Source organism: Octopus sinensis, linkage group LG1, assembly GCF_006345805.1.
Source record: "Octopus sinensis linkage group LG1, ASM634580v1, whole genome shotgun sequence".
NCBI classification, from domain to species: Eukaryota; Metazoa; Mollusca; class Cephalopoda; order Octopoda; family Octopodidae; genus Octopus; species Octopus sinensis.
Genome location: NC_042997.1, coordinates 83,094,955 through 83,117,041, shown reverse-complemented (window position 1 = coordinate 83,117,041; position 22,087 = coordinate 83,094,955). Strand labels below are relative to the sequence as shown.

At 37.5% G+C, this 22,087-nt stretch overlaps 1 protein-coding gene across 1 annotated transcript in view; it reads left to right on the top strand.

Moving 5' to 3' along the window:
• LOC115216240 (integrin alpha-4-like) overlaps positions 1-22,087 on the top strand; it is a 60,663-nt gene that overhangs the window by 35,701 nt on the left and 2,875 nt on the right. The window contains exons 6-9 of the mRNA XM_029785472.2: positions 5,567-5,612; positions 7,193-7,279; positions 11,357-11,424; positions 20,387-20,422. Coding sequence (XP_029641332.1) covers positions 5,567-5,612; positions 7,193-7,279; positions 11,357-11,424; positions 20,387-20,422 — 237 coding nt within the window. The remainder of the gene's footprint in view (positions 1-5,566; positions 5,613-7,192; positions 7,280-11,356; positions 11,425-20,386; positions 20,423-22,087) is intronic.

The window sequence follows — 22,087 nt, the reverse complement described above, 5'->3', positions numbered from 1 at the left end:
TTTGCCAATGAACAGGAGACAATAAATCACTCCACTGTGACACTGAAGATCGGTACTCCTACCTACCTACAGAGGCAAAAGGGTCGCCAGAGTGAGAATAGGTATAGTACCACCAGAAATCAAAGAAGCGTCGCTGGTGGCAGCCGTAATGCACAAAACTGAGGAAGACGCCAAAATTCTAAAAGTGACAAAGAAAGTAAATTGAAGGGGATACGGACTAGAAATGGTCATCCAGCTCGGATTACAAGATCTAAATGGAATTGCTGAAGAAATAATGCTACCGAAGGACATAAAGTTGAAAGTGGTGGTAGAAGGAAGGCCACCAACTTGCTATCAATGCGGCGAAAAGGGCATATTAGAATAAAGTGTCCCCAGAGAGAAAATAAAAACGAGGAAAGCCAACAAGAGCAGAATACCGAAGTGGCAGATCTAGAAAATGAAAAATGCACGAAAGTGGAAGAACCATTTACGGAGGTAAGAAAAAGAAAAGAACGAGTAAATTCACCTCCGAAGTGTCCAAGAAAGAAAAAGAAGGATGGTGAAATAGAATGTACACATTTTTCACTACATGAACCTCCAACAGCACCAACAACGAAGGAAAAAGAAAAGGAAACCATAACAGACAACCAAATTCCACCGCAGGAAGAACAGTTAAAAGACCTGGAAAAAACAAATGGCATATGGCAACATATACAAAAAAAAAACACAGATATAGAAAGGAAAATTACCATAGTTAAATCGGTGATAAGAGTTAAATTACCAATGGAACATTACCCAGAAAGTACAAAAGCCATAGTAATAGACAGGGAGAGATACGAAAAATTGAAGGAATGGTTGGAAACAAGGTGGACCCAATGGGAGTGAGGGTAGAGTTTGACGACCTACCGCCAATTATAGATTACGACGTCTTGTTGCCATATATAAAATGGTAAAGCGTGAATAAGCTATTAAATTTTTTTTTAAGACTATACGTACGGTACTAAAAGGAAAAAAGAAGGGAAAATGATATAAAAACTGTATTGAAACAGTTAAATGGTACTGCTTGACAGTGGGGTTCAAGCAGCCATTACATTCTCATTTAGTTATTATCCATCTCTCATTCATTCATTTTATGTTTTTTGTCCAACTGTGGTGTTCTGTCTGTCCTGCCGTCCCCCTCTGTATCATGGCCTGTGTGCCAAATAAAGAAATACAGTCAGCGAGGTACGCTGTTCGGGACAGTCACGCAGGCGGCGAAATACGTCGTCATAAAGCGGGACATATCAGTGACCAAGGAGGATTCGGAGCTCAAAAATGTTAAAAGTCCCGAGGTAGGATTTGAACTTCACTGAGTGTAAAGTAATATACACACAGTGAAAAATATATAAAAAAAGATTCTGATGAACAAAATAGATTCTGAAGAAAAGAATGACAGATAAAACTGGAACTCTAACACAGAATTGAACTTCACACAGTGAAAGTAATGTACAGACAGTGGAAATATACATAAAAAAAAGATTCTGAAGAAAAAATGTCTGATAAAAGTGGAACTCCAACACAGAACTGAACTACACACAGGGGAAAATAGTATAAGTCCGTTCGAAGGACTTAAGCCAGGTCGCTATATGTAGTAGCGCTACCAGTAAACAATGTCGACTGGTACTACCTGCGGTATTTTGAAAAAACAAATATATAATTCTGTGTGGAACAAAAAAAAATCTAAATAAGAAAGGAAAAATAATTCTGGTTAGAAGAAAAAAAAAGGAAAAAAAGAAATATAATGTTGTGTTGAAAGAAGACAAAAAATATCAAAGGGGTAGGTGTTGCAGCGGACGCCTCCAGGTGAGAAGTGGGCTGGTCCACTACTTATAAATAGTGAAAAGACTCAATAAGTAGGGTCATTCAGCGAGTTAGTTTTGTTACTACGCATAACGGTCCAACTGACAGGTCGTGAGTTCAATTTTTCCTTGTTGCTGCGTTGCACGTAAGTTTTGTTAAAAGTTTTTTTTTTGTTCGGTCGCGCGAGGTTTAGTCTGTCTGGGTTGAGACAGACAAGGACAGCCCCTCCCTAACGGGAGAGATGGTCGGGGAAAATTTGTTTGAAAGTTTGTCGCAATTGTCGACGTCTGAGGAGGAACTAGAAAGAGCAGTGAAAAGAATGGACAAGAAGCTTGGAAATACGTATGCAGGAGTAACGAAGAAGAAGTCGGAAGAAAAAGAGGTAAACCTGGTTAAACTGCCAGGCTTCCAGGAATTTATGAAAGAGGAGGACGGTGAAGTCGAACTGTCACCTCCAACAAAGCGTGGTGAGTGGTTCGATCGCAGGACCGTCAAATATAGAGTGTACGCAAATGGAAGGAAAAGAATTGAAATAGTAAGCATGGAAATTATTGAAGAGGCGCTAAAACAGACAGAGGAGGAAATTGTTTATTTGACAAGAGGAATGGAATACGGTACAGTGACGGTTCAATATAGGAGCGAGAGCGTCGCAAGAAAAATGGCAGCCAAGGCAGTAAAAACGGAGAAGGTATACCTACTACCTTCGTACCTAAACAGGAAAACCACGAGAATCAGGGTGGAGGGAATACCCCCACTCCTAGAGGGCGAATATATAGCAGCAGCTGTGATTAAAGGGAATGAAGAAAAGGTGGACATCCTCCAAGCCACCATAAAATATGAAGGCTGGAGGGGTGCTACCCTGGACATGAACTACAGGCAGAGACTGAAACGCTGGAAAAGTTAACAGAAAATATAAGAATGGGAAACATCATCATGAGAGTGTGGGTGGAGGGCAGAGCCTCACGCTGTTATAAGTGTGGCCAGAGAGGCCACATAAGAGCCAACTGCCCTCCCCCACCAAAGGAAAAGGAAATCGTTAAGGAACTCCCAAAAGCGGAAGAAACTAAAGAAGAAGAGAACCAAACAGAAAAGGAAACGACAGAAGAAGAGATCCAGCAAGAGTGGGAAGAAGGAAGGAAAAAAAGAAAGGAGAAAAGCAAACAGTACGGAACCCCAATCCACCCCAACACCACCCGCACCATCTGAGTCCCACCCTTCCCCTGCAGACAGTGAACCCACCCGCTCCCCACCAACAAGAAAACAGAAAAAAGATACACACAGTCAAGAAACTAAAAAATGAGGAGATAAAAAAGACAATGACGGACTACCAATGGTGTGATAGGGGAGGGAAAAGATGTGCAGTAATTCCAAAGGAAGAAGTGGATGAGTTTATGGAAAGGTGCGAAAGGATGGACTGGAGAATAATTGAAGTCGATATGGATGAAGAGACGGTGAAGGAATTGGAAGAGAGATTTGAGAGAAGGATAGAGATGAAGACATATTATATTGAGACTGAGCAAGACTGAAGGACAGGTAAGTGATGCTAGCGGATGGGGCCGTTAGCACCACTTTCATATATCATTTTCATTAATTCATTTTACCCATATTTATGTAATTGTGATGTTTTGTGTCCCCAATGTTTGTACTGTCCAATTCTGTGTAGCCCCTCGTGGGTAATAAAAAATCAGTCATTCAGCGAGTTAGTTTTGTTGGTGTTAAATCATTTTTGATTCCGATTGACGTAAGTCGTATTGTGCTTTGTTATATACTTGTTGAAGGGTTTCCTGCGAGGGTGAACCCATGATTTAAATCGTTGAGTTTGTTAAATACCGTTACTGTTTTTGAATGCGGGCTTGTAATTTTTTGTGTTTGTCTTCGCCCCCATTTTGGGGCGAAGTGACAAAAAAAAAAAAGAGAAATGGATTGCGAACCAGTTCCAGCACATGCCGGGAGTTATGCTTCAGCGGCTGGAAAAGGTACAACTACAGATACGCAAGAAGTACGAGAAATCAAAATTGAGCGGAAGAAACTGAAGGAGTATAACAGTGACAACCAGTACAAAGAAAGGAACAGTGATTTACAGAACACTGTCTACAACGACCAAGAAAATAGAAATAGCCACGGTAGAAGCGATAGAAGAATATCTTAAGGAGATAAAGAACCTAACAACATTCTACGCAAGAGGCAGAAAATACGGCACAGTGGTTTGAAATATGGCACAGGTGAGGTTTGAAAACGAACAGGAGGCAATAAATCACTCACTTGTGACGCTCAGGACGAAAGAATGTGTACTCCTGCCAACCTGCTGCGGCAAAAGAGTCGCCAGAGTTAGAATAGGCAGGGTAACCCCGGAAATCAAAGAAGCTTGGCTGGTGACAGCCGTAATGCGTAAAACTGAGGAGGACGCCAAAATTTTAAAGGTGACAAGGACTAAGAAAGTAAATTGATGGGGATATGGCCTAGAAATGGTCATTCAGGTTGGACAAAAAGATTTGAACGAAATCGCTGAAGAGGTGATTCTACTGGAGGACATAAGGTTGAGAGTGGTGGTGGTAGGAAGACCACCAACCTACTCTCAATGCAGAGAGAATGGAGACATGAGAATAAAGTGCCCCCAGAGACAGAGTAAAAATTAGGAAAGCCAAAAGGGGCAGAGTGCCGAAGTGGCGGCCCTAGCAAGCGAGAAATGTACGGAGAAAGCGGAGGAAGCATTTACGGGGGTGAACAGGAGAAAAAGGAAATAATTTGTGAACTCACCTCCGAAGAGTCCAAAAAAGAAAAAAGGTGAAATGGACATTGCGGAGCTTATGCGGTACACATCTCCACCAGTATCACCAACAAAAGGAAAGAAAACGGAAACCTACCCAGACAACACAAGTTCACCGCAGAAACAGTTAAAAAGTCCAGGAAAAATAAATGGTATATGGTAACATATACAAAAGTACGACGATAAAAAGAAAAATTACCAAATTCAAATCGGTAATTAGAGAAAAATTACCAGCGGAGTTTTACATAGAAAATACAAAAGGCATATTAACTGACCTAGAGAGGTATGGAAAATTAAAAGAATGGTTTGGAACCAACGTAGACCCATTGGGAGTGGAGGTTGAGTTCGATCACCTACCGTCTGTTGTGGATTATGTAGAAACCATACACGAACTTGTAAGGCGTGAGTAAGCTTTTAAGAATTTGTTAAAATTGACTACACATACGATGCTAAAACAAAAAAAAAGAAAAAATGATATAAAAGCTTTTTATTGAAACAGTTAAAAGGTACTGCTTGAGAGTGGGGTTCAAGCAACCATTACATCCTTGTTAATTATTATTATCCATCTCTCATTCATTCGTTTTATATTTTTTTGTCCAAATGTGGTGTGGCGCCCCCCTCTGTATCATGGCCTATGTGCCAGATAAAGAAATACAGTCCACGAGGCACGCTGTTCGGGCCAGTCACGCAGACGACGGAATACGTCGTCATAATGCGGGACATACATACATACGTACGTACATACATACGTACGTACATACATACGTACATACATACATACGAACATATACATATACATATATATATATATATATATATATATATATATATATGCAGAACAGTGAACATAAGATTAATTAGAAACTAGCTCATTCTTTACAAAAAGAATTCAAGGAATTTATAAAAGAAAAAACAGACTGTCTATTTGCGCGTGTGTGTGTGTGTTCAGAATTTTTTAAATCGCTTATTATTTATTTACAGGATGCCAATTCTATTATCATTGGAACTCCAACGCACGGTTCACAAGGTTAAGCAACTTTTTTCGTCTCTAAAAATTACTTCAAGAAATTTCCATTTTTTATTGTTGATGTTGTTGTTATTTAGCCCCAAGTCAGTCTTGATCGAACAAACATGCATACATTCAGCCACCCAGAAAAAACGACTCAATAATACAGCTACACAGACACGCACACACACACACACACACACACCTTTTATTATTTACTTGTTTCAGTCATTTGACTGCGGCGATGCTGAGGCACCGCCTTGATGGGAGTCAGTCGAACAAATCGACCATAGGGCTTATTTTTTAAAGTCTAGTACTCTATCGGTCTCTTTGGCCGAACCGATATGTTACAGGGACAGAAGCACACCAACAGCAGCTGTCAAGTGGTGGTGGGGACAAACACAGACACAAAGAAACACACACATAGATATATACATATATGACGGGCTTCTTTCAGTTTCCGTCTGCGAAATCCCCTCACAAAGCTTTGGTTGTCCTGAGGTTATGATAAAAGACACTTGCCCAAGGTGTCACGCAATGCGACTGAATCCAGAACCATGTGGTTAAGAAGTAGCTTCCTTACTACACAGCCACGCCTATATATATATATAATATATATATATATATAATATATATATATATATATGCTGAATCTTTCATTGACTAGTTTCATGCTACAGTGGTCTTTAGGAGAAAATTACTGTTACTCGGCGTTTCTTTTCTGTTATATAAATCAGCGTTTATACCTCTTGTTTCTCTGGGTTAATTTCAAATGTTATTTTTTTTTGTTGATTTTATGGAGTTTTCTATGCCTGTTTATTTCAATGGTCGCTTTCTCTTGCTATTTTGATGCTGTTTATTTTTTCACCATTCCCATTCATACATGCGTGCATACATACATACATGCGTGCATACATACATACATGCGTGCATACATGCATACATATATATGCGTGCATACATGCATACACACATGCATGCATACATACATGTGCACATACATACATGCATGCATACATTGTATGTTTATATATATATATATAAACGCACAATCACACACATGTTAATAAGTAGCTACAGATATACATATACGCATATGTATGTATATGTATGTACGCATGTATGTATGCATGCATGTATGTGCACATGTATGTATACATGCATGTGTGTATGCATGCATGTGTGTATGCATGTATGCACGCATGTATGTATGTATGTGTGTATGTATGCATGCATGAATGGGAATGGAGAAAAAATAAACACCATCAAAATATATATATATATATATATATGTATATACAAGTGAGTAGACAAACGAAAGAAGGGAATTCAGCACACTTATTGGGAGTTACATGTATGGATTAAATGTTTGATTCAATCTCTTTAGTACTCTGAGTTTCAAGCGTGTCGCTAGTCTTCGGTCATCGGAATCTGAATCTCCGATGGGCGAAGACTAACGACATGCTTGAAACTCACAGTACCAAGGAGTTTGGATCAAACTGTTTTGATACACACACACACATACACACACACACTTATACATACATATATACACACAAACACATATATATATATATACATATATTCAACTCTTCTTTCAGCCCGTGGTGGTTACATCTTCAAAAATTCGCAACAGCCTGCCCAGCCAGTACAGGGCTTAACCGCACCTCTTAATCACACATATGCAGGTAAATGTCCGTTTAATATTGACCTACATAACGTGTAGATGTTAAAAAAGTATTTACTCGTATGATTTTTATCCCTTTCAGTGGGTACATTACTCACTGACTGATCAAATTCTTTTGGTTACTGCAATAAAACACTTTTTGTTCTGAGTAAAATGCGAAAGATTTACCCGCACGAGATGAACAAGGGAGCATTTACATGCTCGTACTCCTTAGATTTATCATGAAACTCTCCTTTAGATTCCATTCAACCGTCTTAAAATTGATGCCTGAAGTAGATTTCGTGGTATAATTTTTTCCTAAGTAAATGATGGGATGGTCATGACTGGAACATATTGTCTCATAGGTTTACTTAAGCTTATATAATATGGGTCTAGGCAAAAGCAACGACTATAAGTTAGACTTTATTCAATCACCCAAACCGCTAGGAATATCCGTCAATCCACACTCAAACAACACTCTTATAAAACGGAAATGGCTCATTGGGTAAAGTATTCATCTGTACACTACTCCTGAACAAAAGCGGAATGGCTTTCTCTTAATTAAATATCATCGATAATCGGTCCAAGGGTCAAAGAATGCTAACAGTTTAACGTCACTAATGTACTGGTGTGTTCTTTTCCTGGTAAATTTATTTTGTTCCCAGATATACCAAGTTAATTGCAAATAAATTATATGCAGGGAAGCGCATAGTTAGTCTTTTCTTCTTTCCATCTACTTCTCCCGTTCTCTTTTGCAACCTCCCATCGCATCCCATTAAGTCCGGCATTAGTAATTATTGATTTCTTACTTTTATATAAGACCTATTATTGTTTGAACAGGTGTATATCCAACAGTATTAAGATGGCTTCTATTGCATTTCATGACACGTTTTGAAAGCACAAAATAATTATTTTAAGATAATTACTACCTTGATGGTAGTTATCAGGCCTGCACTAACCACCATTTCTAGTCCACCCTCTCTAGAACGTATCCCCTCTTTGCCATGCGGTCGCTTTTCAAGATAAATATCAAAAGCACCGACGTCGCTTATCTAGGAAAGCTTGCAAAAATTACTGGTGTAACCTCTTCCTCCAGAGAAAGGCATTAAAATTTCATTCAATATTTTGTCTAGTAAATGTATTTTGTCCAGTAAAAACGTTTCATTCGTAGGTGCATTTTCTCCAGTAAGAGTATTTCATTCCCTAAGTATATATTGTCCACTAAGTAAATTTCATTCGTAAGTGTATTTCATTCGCAAATGTCTTTCGTCTGATAAATGTATTTCTTTCTCCGTGCAGCTACTATCGTTCAATAATTCTATTTATTTATTTATTTATTTATTTATTTTACTGTCAGTTCATTTACTTTTATTATCCTTCTCTATCGCTCTATCTTGTAAGTTACAAGATCTTTTTGTCTTGCTTTATAAAAAGCTACTTTTCAAACACGCTATCACAGTCGTTAAACCTACACAATAACTTTTGCAACGTCGTTTATTCACCTTAGTATCAAATCTATTCTGAACTAATCTTCAGATATAAAGTCATTGTTTCTCTTTCACTTTTTTTTTTGAGCCGTTGTTTCTTTTCTTTTTTCTTCCTTTTTTTTTTAAATGGTATAGTCAGAAATGGAAGGGTAGTGCTTACATCTTTACTCAGTATCTTCCAGACTGGTTAGAGGAAGGGACGAAATCATCTTCAGACACGAGAATCGACTCGAATGCTTACAAAGTGAATATTTTCCTAAGATCAAGTGATGGTGTTAAATAAATCGGATTAAATCTACCACTAGCCTCATTCTGCAGTGAATTTTGGTGCTATCTAGAATCAGATCAATCCAGATCGAACAACCATATGATAAACGGAGAAAATGTCGGGCCATCCCATCTAATTTGGAATGTGTAGAACTACGTTATATAATGTCATTTTTCAGTCGGTAGCGTGTGAAGTTCTATGTGTTGTCTTGTGTTTCGTGTCAAACTTTATTTTTTTCAGTAAGATCAGTAAATCTAACATCTATCCTGCTTCAGCGAAATAGTGTGAGGCAATGTAGAAACAACTTTTCTGCCCAGAAACACAATCAAACATTTTTGTTATTTTCGTTGCTGTTGTTATATTTAGTCCCATAGTTATCAAGAACTACATTCCGTGTCCCCCGCCTTTTTAAAATAAAGAATAGTAGATATCTCTTGAAAGAAATTTGGATGCAGCTGCGTAGAAGTTCTTGTGATTGTGAAGCGGACTGCTAAACCATTTGGCTGTGCTGCGTCCATGTAGTGATAGCAAATTAAACGTCATCTGTTGTCAACTTCTAAAAGAATAATAAAAATGTTTCTAAAAACAGTAAGTCACTTTGGAAAATGCTGTTGTATACATAATAAGGATTTTTAATTTTGGCACACGGCCAGTAATTATGAAGGATTGTATCGAGTCCATTGTATTGATCCCAGTACACGTCTGGTACTTATTTTATCGATCCCGAGACGATGAAAGGCAAAGTCTACCTCGACAGCATTTGAACTGAAGATTTTGCCGGCTCGCTGCCTGGTTGGTTTTAGCTAAGACGCCTCTAATCATAGTCCGACCCGATGAAGATAGCTCGGCCGATGGGGGCAAAACAACAACATATATGAATGAAAATAATCGAATAGTGCATTTCCTGTTTGTCTTATTAATTATCAATAACACTTTATAAATTTTACTATAACGTTCTCATTTTGTTATTGATGTTGCTTAAAACCAAGTCAACACCGATGGAGCAGACCAGATCTGTGATCAAAGATGTTCCTCTAGGCAATTCCATATTTGGATTGAGCATTCTTTTTTGAGGGATATTTGGCCTCTATTTCTAGCATTTTCATCGTGACCCATCCCCAGATTATTGTGTTACACATTACGCAACAGAAAGCTTGTCTAAGTGAATGAGACGATGTGTTTTCTATTCTTTTACTAACTATGTCAGGAGGAAGTAGCAGTCCCTATGGCCTTTCAGGCCCTACTAGACCAACGAGTCTGATAATTTAATGTTTATTTTGAACCTTTCGAAGTCAACATCTGCAGGAAAGATAGCAAGAAGGGAATTCTAGGAGGCCAACGTTCTGGGAAGAACTGGGTGATGTGATTAGTATAGGGACTGAAGTGGAAGTAGACACAACATAGATGCTGAGATGAGGAGAGATGAGCACATTGCAAATGCCTGATTGAAGGTGGTATAAGTCCTGCCAGGTTCGGGGACCAGAAGCCATTATAGTGACGGTAGAAAAAGCAGTAAGAGAAGGCAGCCCGTATATAGAAAACAGACTGGATTGCGTCTGTGACTGACTTTATGCCAGTCACAGTTAGATTGCCCATTTTTGGATGCTGTCAAGGATGTCTGTATGTGCAGCAACAGCACCGTCCCAGATATGAGAACAATACTCCATTGCAAGCTTCACATCAGTTTTGAAACATATCAATAATTGTTAGCGAGGGCGAATTATCTTCTGGCTCTAAAGAGAAGTGCCACTTATTTGGAAGCGGTTCAAGCTAACTTCCCCAGGAGAGATTCTCGTTGATAGTAGGGCCTAAAAATTGGAATGATTTTGAGGGCTGTTGTTGCTGAATGGTCTCCATGAATAATGGTGTGTGGTGAAATGACGTTTTCTTGTTATGAGTTTGTTGTCGAGATTTGAACTTTATTGCACTACACTAGCCATGGTATATACAAACTGATCGATAATCAATTAAATCACTTTCAAGTCAATTATTGGTGCTTTGCTTTATTGAGCACAGAAAGATGTAAAGGCAAGGTTGATTGCAGCGGGATTTGAACTCAGAGCACAAGCATATAACTAAATGCCGCAAAGAATTTCTGTTCGACGCTCTTATGATCCAGCCATCCACTACCCTCTTTATATTTACAATTTTAATTTTTGATTTCAAATTCCATGGAGGTCAACTAAGAATACCATCATTTCGAGAGTCGATAGAAAGTGTTACAGCCAAGAGAGCAAACTTAATTGCCCGTACTCTTGCAAATTTCAAGTCTTTACATACTGAAGTTAGAAATTACAATTAGAAATAATTAGTGATTAAAACGCCTTAAATTTATTTTCAACAGGTTATGCTGTTAATATGGTCGGCAGTAAAATAATTTTGGGAATACCCAGGTATCAGGACTATGGAGCAGTAAGTACAGTCATTTTATATTTCTTTCCTTTGAGCTTCAAAAACATACCTTTACTGAAATAGTCATTGCTATTATAGAATATAAGGTGTTCTGAGAAAGTTCTCTGAAGATTTTTATTTCTAAGACAAGAAGTACGGAAATTACATTATTCATGATAATGGTAATACAGTATATCTTATGCAGTACTATCACAGTCGTTGTGATGTGTAATTGAATACATTGGATTAATATATACAAATGCCCTTTTTCTAATATCTTTGTAGGTAAAAAAAATATAGGTAGACTGCACTAACCGATATATATATATATACATATATACACACATATCCCATTTAAGATACTCCTCAGAGGCCACACTCTCGCCTTTGTATGTATGTACGTACTTATGTATGTATGTATGTATGTATGTATGTATGTATGTATGTATATATGTATGTATGTTTTTAATAATTTAGATTCTTCTTGTAGATAACAAAAACAATGTTATTTTTAAACTTGAGAAGAGTCTTGAATATTTTTACTGCTCCACTTAAAGTCTGTATTTGTAATGCGCAAGCTAGATGCTTGATCTCTTTTTCTGAAATCTAAATTTATTCAAACTATCAGTTAGCCATTTACTCACAAAACCAAGTACTCCAATTATTAGTGGTATAAATGTAAATTTGTAATCTGGATTTGAAAGCTGGAGGTTTCGGAGCAGTTGGCCGTAGTTGTCCTCTTTCTCTTTATTTTCAATGAGATATTCACATCAGCCTGATAGCTGACCTCCAAAACGGTACGTACTTTTTCTTATCTGTCCTAAACAACAAAATCCGCTCTGTTATGTTTATACTTGACAGATGTTTCGACGGTAATGTTCCACCAGTATTCCTTGTGTTGATGTTTGCGTATGTATTCAATAACAGGGACATTCTCTGTATTTATTCCAGGACGGTCTTTTGTCCAGATGGCATTGTATATTGTTTTTTGCAACAACGTTGTGTTGAATAGGGAGGCAGTACCTTGACGTCCGACTTTGGGCAGCTGCTGGTTATATGTGTGATGTCGTTCACAGAAATATGACAATCTACATTTTCGGTTGCATCTTGAAATTTCAAGAGCTTCACCGTCCCTTTCGTTTATCAGGTATTCAGTAACAATCTCCTGTTCTTGAACTGCAAATGCATAGTAATCGAAGTGTGATGTGATGTAGCGGACACGAGTCCTAAAAAGCTTCGCTTTATGCCAATTCTACTATTTTCTTCAAGTCTTCGAGAAACATACCCTTGCATGGTCTTTATTTATTCATTTGGTATGCTGAGGGTTTCTATACTTTCAAAATATCTTTGAATATTGTTATCTGTGCTTATTTGCTTTTCCATGCGGGGTTGATAATATTTAATTTTGCTACATTTTCATACCAAACTTCCCATGTCTTGATATCTTATTTGTTACAAAAATATGGGTTTTATATATATAATATTTTGTAATTCATTTACTTTAGTTAGCGTTGCAATATTTTTACTGTTTTGTCAGCTTGTTTCATTAATATTCTGTGAGAAGATATCTTTCCTATTTATAGCGTCTATTGTATTCATAATACGTTTTTATCTCAGTCATACTGTCCACATTATTACATTCAAATATTTCTGTAAGTGCTATTTTTTTGTATTAGTTAATAGTAGGGGAATCCCGTGGGAATTCTGTGGAAATTTATGAATTTTCTTATTTGGTCGCATAAATATATATCTCTTTACAATAAAGTTTCGTTATTTTTATAGATTCCGATTTTGTCGTCATTTTCCTTCCATAACTGAGGTTGTTAAACGCGCAATACTCGAATATCTATCGTAACAAACTGAACAGTACTATAGGTTGCCTAGTAGTATTGATGTTTTATAATAGGTGCATTTACAAACAATACATATGTAGGTATAACGTAATTGAAACAGATCCTGTCATTATTCCATTTGCGGTCCTCCGGAAGCCAGGGTTTCAACATCAGTGACCTCCCTTGACGAACGTTCTAGAATGTTCTAGGGACAGCGAATTTACGTCCGTTTTTAGTAAAGCCACTATGGTATAAAACATTCTAGAAAGATTTCGTTTGCCGGGTGGTACCAGCAGTAATTCAGCCTATATATTGGACTGGCGCGCTTTGGTTTTATTCTCTTTCGCGCCGAAATTTGATCCGACCACATCCTGGTTTGAAGAGCAGCAAAGTTTTTCCTACATCTGGCCTAAGCTAGAGAAATGGTTTCTCAAAGCAACCGCCCGTGGCAAACTACTTATGTTACACAACAGGTGTACGGTTGGCGCTTACTCTACTAGCGAACCAATTGCCGAACGAAATTCTCTCGTATATTTTTCCATCATGCTTCTTTCCACACGGAATGCGACAAAACCAATTCGTATGTAACTTTTCACATTTGTATACCGCTTCACATGGAGCATATTGTTGCCGAACTCGTATCTACTCCTTGTTACATTAAAGTATTTGTGAAGTTCAAGGAAGTCTCCCTTGTTTATTCCATCCTTTCGGAATAGAACATGTTACATAGCAGCTGACCTGGCTACAAGCACAAAGCTGGAACTACCACCACATAAGGCCACCACCAACAGATGCAGGATGGCCACCACAGACACCAACACCAACACCAACACACACACCACAAAAATATTTCTACTGAACGTAGGAGGGCTGCTGCGCGGAAACTGTAAAAGGAAAATCTCATTCCTGAGAGACCTTGTGACATGCAATCAAGCTCTATGCATGGCACTCACAGAAACGCATCTTGAACCCGATATAGGTGATGCAGAAATGCACATGCCGCAATATGCAGTCATACGCACAGATAGAAAAGGGAGGAGCCATGGTGGAGTTGCAATATACATCCGAGATGACCTCACGCCCCAGGTCCTGTTGTCATATTCAAACACAGTGTGTGAAACTCAAATTGTACACATAAGACAACTGAATATCGTCATATGCACTACATATCGCCCACCAGATGCCCCAAATCACTCAGGCATGTTTGAAGACTGCCTAACAAAAATAGGAGAAGTCCTCACCAACCTTGAACAACACAACAATGTATTCTTCATGGGTGACTTTAACCTCCCCAATATGGAATGGCCTGGGGGGCAGATGCTCCCAGGGATGACACACCATCAGCAGGCACATGCAGAGTCCCTGCTCCATCTCACAAATGCCTCTTTCATGGAGCAAATAGTTCTGCAACCAACATGGGCAGATAATATACTGGATCTCTGCTTCACAAACAATATGGATATTATCCATAATGTTAATGTGATGCCGACAATGATCTCGGATCACAACATAATAGAGCTGTCTATGTATGGAACAAAAGCCCCCGTAGACACACAGCCTATACGAAACATCCACCATCTCTCCAACTTAAACTTTCATAAAGCAAACTGGAAGTTGATTGAGAAAGAGATCCTCAAACAGGATTGGCCTAAATGTCTCTCCACACCGGACATAAACATGAAACACAAACACTTCATGTCCATAATACAAGCCATATGTGACAAATATGTGTCCCAGTGTGCAGGGCCAGCACACACAAAAACAAAAACAGGATCCCTAGAGAAAGGAAGATTCTTATGAGACGACGGACAAGGATTGCGAACCGCCTGAGCAAGCACACCAAAAGTGGTGAGAAGTCTCGGCTCGAGAGAATGCTAATGGAAATTGAGAAAAGTCTGCATCAGTCCCATGAAAAGGAGAGAGCAGATAAAGAAGCTTGGGTAATAGAAAATATAAAATCAAGCCCTAAAGCTTTCTTTAAGTTTGCCAAAGAGACAGCCACAGTGCACCAGAGAATAGGACCTCTCTTCCAAAAAGTTGACTCTCTCACAGGAAATCCCACGAGGATAAGTGAAATACTGAACGAACAATTCCAAAGTGTGTTCACAGGCAAGTAAACAACCCAGAAGAATTCTTTGCCACTTTACCTGCGGCCAAAGAGGCAAAAATTGAGTACATCAATATCGAAGATGATGATATCACACTAGCCATAGATGAGATTGACACAAACTCAGCTGCTGGACCTGATGGATTCCCAGCGATCCTTCTCAAATCGTGCAAACGAGCCCTTGCAAAACCGCTACAGCTTCTTTTTCAGAGCTTTCTTGCAAGTGGTAAGCTCCCAGTCAAATTGAAAGAGGGGGTAATATGCCCTATCCATAAGGGAGGTAGCAGAGCAGATGCTAAAAATTATAGGCCTATCTCTCTGACCTCACACATCAGCAAAGTCATGGAACGAATAGTCCGTAAGAAACTAGTCATGTTCCTTGAAGAAAATTACTTGCTGTCTGACACCCAGCATGGATTTCGACCAGGTAGACGCTGCCTAACACAGCTCCTGCAACACTATGACTGGGTGTTGAAACAGCTACTAAATGGATCAAATGTGGATGTAATGTATCTCGACTTTGCAAAAGCCTTTGATAAGGTCGACTATGGTATGATCTGTCACAAACTGCGTGGTCTCGGCATAAGCGGAAAACTTGGAGAGTGGCTGCACAGCTTCCTAAAAGACAGAAAACAAGCAGTTGTGAGCAATGGAGCCACCTCCAAGGAAACACAAATAACAAGCGGTGTCCCACAGGGCACTGTCTTGGAGCCACTGATGTTCATAGTGGCCCTTTCAGACATACCTTCAGTTGCTACGATGACCACCCTTGCTAGCTATGCAGATGACACAAAAGTCTCCCACGCAATACAAAACCCTGAAAATATTGCGCATCTGCAACAGGAGTTGGACACAATATACAGGTGGGCTGAGGACAACAACATGCAGTTTAATGCAGGTAAGTTCCAGACCCTGCGCTACTGGCACACAAAGGTAAACGACGTGCAGACTGGATACACTGGCCCAGGAAGAATTGCAATCCCTGAGTCAAAATCAGTGCGTGACCTGGGCATTGACATGAGCAATGATGCATCTTTCCAAGTGCATATTGCTAATCTGGTGATAAAATGCAGACGGCTAGCTGGATGGATTCTACGAACTTTCAGAACAAGAGAGAAGGAGACACTGATGGTCCTATGGAAAACATTCGTCCTCAGCCGCTTGGACTACTGCTCCCAACTGTGGTCACCACACAATATAAAACTAACAGCAGAACTCGAAGCAATTCAGAGAAGCTACACAAAGAAAATCGTCTCAATGCAAAATATCAGCTACTGGGAAAGACTGAAGGTATTAAACCTCTTCTCCCTAGAGCGAAGGCGGGAGAGATATGCGGTGATATACATCTGGAAAATCTTGGAGGGTCTTGTCCCAAACTTTGGTATTCAAAGTTACCCCAACCGCAGAACGGGGCGCCACTGCATGGTGCCAAAGATTCCAACATCACCATCAAAATACAGGTCCAAATACTGCAACAGCTCGGGTTTCAGAGGACCACAGCTCTTTAACATCCTCCCTAAATGCCTGTGAGACTTACATGGTGTGGATGTGGGTTTCTTTAAAACTAAACTGGATCTCTTCTTGTCGGGAGTCCCAGATGAACCTACCTCACGACAGGAGACGCAGATGCGGGCAGCAGCATCGAACACCTTTGTTGATCAAGTGCCACGTATCAGCGGTGGATTCACAAATTAGTGTAGCTCATTCAGCGGTGGTGCCCCAGCATGGCCGCGGCCTTCGGGCTAAAACATTTTTAAGGATTTAAGGCTACATATATATATATACATATATATATATATACAATATATATATACATATATATATATATATATATACATATATATATACATATATATATATATACATATATATATATATACATATATATATACATATATAATATATATACATATACATATATATATATACATATATATATATTATACATATATATATATCATATATATATATACATATATATATATACATATATATATATATATAATATATACATATATATATACATATATATATAATATACATATATATACATATATATATATATACATATATAGATATATACATATATATATATATACATATATATAGTAAAAAGTGAAAAAACTACAGAAGGCTTGTTTTAAAAGGTTAAAAAATATATATTTGAGTCATTATGTCTGAAGAATGTTATAAATTTTTTTTCATACAATGACATAGTTTTTGAAAATTACAAGCCCAAACTTAACCATTCCAACATTCTTATACAGAGAAACTCACTCCAAAAAAAAGGCAAGAAATATTAAGCGATTATCTCCCTTACACCGGAAGAAATCACTTATTACCTCCCCTTATCTGGAACTCTCTCCTTCACACTTCTCAACGTAAACATAACGATGTAAGAAATTTGAAAAGCTGAACGCGAAACCGGTCTTTCTTAAAAAATTATGTCATTGTATGAAAAAAAATTATAACATTCTTCAGACATAATGACTCAAATATATATTTTTTAACCTTTTAAAACAAGCCTTCTGTAGTTTTTTCACTTTTTACTATTTTCTATATATTCAACCACGTGTTTTCACACACCAACTTTCTCACCTACATATATATATACATATTATATATACATAAATATATATATATATATATATATATATATATAATATATATATATATAATATATATATATATATATATATATATATATATATATATATATGCATATATGGGTACAGGACCTCACCAATGGTGTAAATAGCTTGAAATACGTAAACAACGAGAGAAAAATGGAAAACAGGACAAGTAAACACAGAGAAAGGACCCTTCATCAGTTGTCAGCTGTCTATCTGCTCCTCATTTGTCGTTGAATGCTCGAAATGAGGAGTAGATAGACAGCCGACAACTGATAAAGGGTCCTTTTCGTGTGTTTACTTGTCCTGTTTTCCATTTTTTATCTTTGCTTACGTATTTAACTTTCATGTTACTTGCACCGTCGGTGATGTCCTGTACCCATATATGCATGTGTGTGTATGTATATATATATATATATATATATATGTACATACATACATACATACATACATACATACATACATACATATGTGCGTATATGTGTGTATGTATACGTCCCTGTAACTTAGTGGTTCGAAAAAACAGACTGATAGAATTAGTACCAGGCTTTAAAAAAGGAAAAAAGAGTCAAGTACATGGCCGCAGTCAAATGACTGAAACAAGTAAAAGGATAAAAGATATTCTCTGAGTTCATATCATACCCCAGTAAATTTTGCGCTTTATCCTACCCGGGATTATAACAGTGATATGTGAAGGCGCATGGCTCTGGTTAGAGCTTTGGGCTCACAATCATGAGATAGTGTGTTCGATTCCCGGAACGTGCTATGCTGTGTTCTTGAGCAAGACACTTTACTTCAAGTTGCCCCACTTCACTCAGTTGTAGAAATGAGTTGCGACGTAGAAATTAGGTGCCTGCCAAGCTATATCAGCCTTTGCCTTTCTCTTGGATAACCTTGGCGGCGTGTAGAGGAGAGGCTAGTATGCATGAACAACTGCTGGTCTTCCATAAACAACCTTTCCTAGATGTAATCCCATGGTCATTCATGACCGAAGAGAGTCTTTACTCTTTACCAGTGATATACTAAAAACAAAGAGCTGCAGCCCTTATTGCTTGAGTGTCTCAGTTATCCCGAGAGTAATGAATGCTAGCGAAACGCATGCTCCTCATAGAACTTCCCATTGTGCGCGGATCAAAGGATAGAGGCCAGATTAATCTCTTCTCAGAAGTAATAATGGGTTTGCATAGGAGCAACACCTTTACTTAGAATAAGGCAAAATTACAGAAGTATCGATGACAGTTCAAAACTGGAGAGGAAGGCTTGCCGTACAGAATCGAAAAGAGTGGAGGAAAGTCGTAGGTGATCTATGCTCCACAAGGAGCGAAGAGCTTATTAAGTTAGGTAAGTTTATACAACAGAACGGTTGGATTGGCTATAAAGGTTTGAAGCTGCATCAATGTACAAAATCTTCATCTTTTCTCCTTCTTCCATCTCCTCTTCATCACATCATCATCGTTGTCGTCTTTGCCATCACCTCCACCACCACCACCACCACCTTCATCATCAACATCATCATCATCAACATCAACAACATCACCATCAACATCAACAACATTAGGATCATGAACTGAACGACAAAATCAAAAAGGTGCCCTATAAAATACCTTGCAGTATTTACGCGTTGCTTTCAAGTTCTGAGCTCACATTTGGTCAAGGTTTCATTTTTCCAGAGTCGATAAAGAACCAATAATATTGCGTATTCGAAATAGTTGACTTTTAGTAATCTCTGAAAGTAGTAGTAGTAGTAGTAGTAGTAGTAGTTTGGTGACACTTGGTTTTTGTCTTTTGAGAGGGTTTCTATACGTTTTCACATATGTATATCTGTATGTGTAGACTTCAAAATTATATCAACACTATTGCTAAGGAAAAATGCCTTAGAAGTATAGTACATGTTAAAAATACATAGGGTAAGGTAAGTTCTGACTTTATACACTATAATGAGTTGTTATATTTCTAGTGAGTTTGTCTACGCAATTAGAAGACAAACTGTTTCAACAGTTGTTTAATATGGAGATAACACACATAATATCATCTAAACAGCTTGTTTTTTTCTTTCTTTCTTTCTTTCTTTCTTTCTTTCTGTTGAAAATATAGATGATGCAGATATGAAACTCAACTGTTTTTTTGATCTCCATGTCATGTACAATAGTGGATCTAAACAAACATGTGATCAAAGTTGTTCCAGTAGCGATGATCTCATCCTATGTATCTAGAATTGCATTATCTAATGTGCCTTTATTTTTTAAAAAAAAAGACTGGAAAAATTTAACTCAGCAGGTCGAGCGACCACGTAGGCACTTTTTTGTTACGCGATAAAAATAAAAGAAACTCGTTGTCTAAGAAAACAAGTGCAAACTTGAATGTTTTGTCCAATTGATATCGATGTTTATATTGCTACTGTTTTTGTTTTATAGATCGATATAGGAGATGAACTGATTGAAGCTCCTCAGGTAAGGACACACACGCACGCACCCATGCAAACACGCGTGCGCGCAATTTTTCCTTTTCATTTATTATGAGTACCAAAGATATCCTTATTCAACATATGTCAACAGGATATGGGTTGGGTTATTAACTTATCCTACAACATGTGATATATGCATATATGTATGTATGTATGTATGTATGTATGTATGTATGTATGTATGTATGTATGTATGTATGCATGCATGGGGCAAATCAATCTAAAAGTTTAAAGGGAAAACAGCTAAAGTCAAAGAGACGTTCACCGTTATTATTAGGCTGATACTCAAAAAAGTAAGTTATAAAGTAAAGGTTATTGAGTAAAATCATAACGTTTCAGATGCAGTCCTTCGTCGGGGATACGGATTAAAGTCCAAGAAAGAGAAAAAAAGCATGAAGAGTAAAAGACCCAGGAGGAAAATGCACTTGGGTAACTCACATGTTCGAACTCTGACTACACACACGCACGCGCATATATATATTTATATACGTTGCTTACTAAAAATTTTAAAGAAATGTTCATGTCTCCTTTTAAGACTTTTCTGTTTGGTTAAGAAATATGACATTCCTAAATCCATTATTTTCGATACTTTCACAATCTTATTTTCAAATTGAAATGTTATTATGGTGTGTAATCCGCATATTCTTTCTACGTCACATAGAATCTTGAGATTAGCTTCATAACTTATAAAGTGCTCAACGCTGGATTTAAAATAATGTAGCAGCAAATATTTACATTATAATGTGGTACACAAAATGAAATTGAATGGGGGAAAAATCGATAGTTGACAAATCTAAATAGAATTCTTCAAAAAATGTGAACGTATATGTAAGCATATAGATATAAGAGTAAAATTTGCCTGATGTAAAATCTACAAGAAATTACTGTGAAATCCAGTGTCCAAGATTTTATTAGTTATAAACTTATTCGCAAGACCTTTTGAAACTTACCACTCAATTCATAGAGTACACGTCATCAAATTAGCTTTATTTGAATAAGAGATTGTGAAGGTCTCAAAAGTTAAAGCAAATCGACGTAGGAACGTTACAGTTTCACACCAAATATAAAGAACTAACACAGTGATATAAAAGATTAAACGAACAAACTTTTTGATATATACTTGAAAGAAAATATGTTTATATACATACATTCATGCATACATGCATACCTGCATACATACATACCTCCATACATACCTCCATACATACATACATACATACAAAATACATACATACATACAGACAGACAAACTGTGAATACATATCCCTTCCTTTCTCCCTGAGTATTCGAAAATGTAAACATCCATTTCATTGCAAAAACACTACCGTATTCTCTCACTGGACAGACAAAGCAACATCTCCAGAAAACGTTAAAAACTTTAATATATTAAATTTTGTTTGAAACTTATCCCTGACTTCCCAAATACGTAAACGTAACTTTTATTGGAACACACAATTGAATCCAGAAATTCAAAACTTCAACGACGTGAATATCAGTATATATATATATATATATATATATATATATATATATGTATGTATATATTAATGTATGTATATATATGTATGTATATATATGTATGTATATATATGTATGTATATATATATGTATGTATTATATATATATATGTATATATATATGTATGTATGTA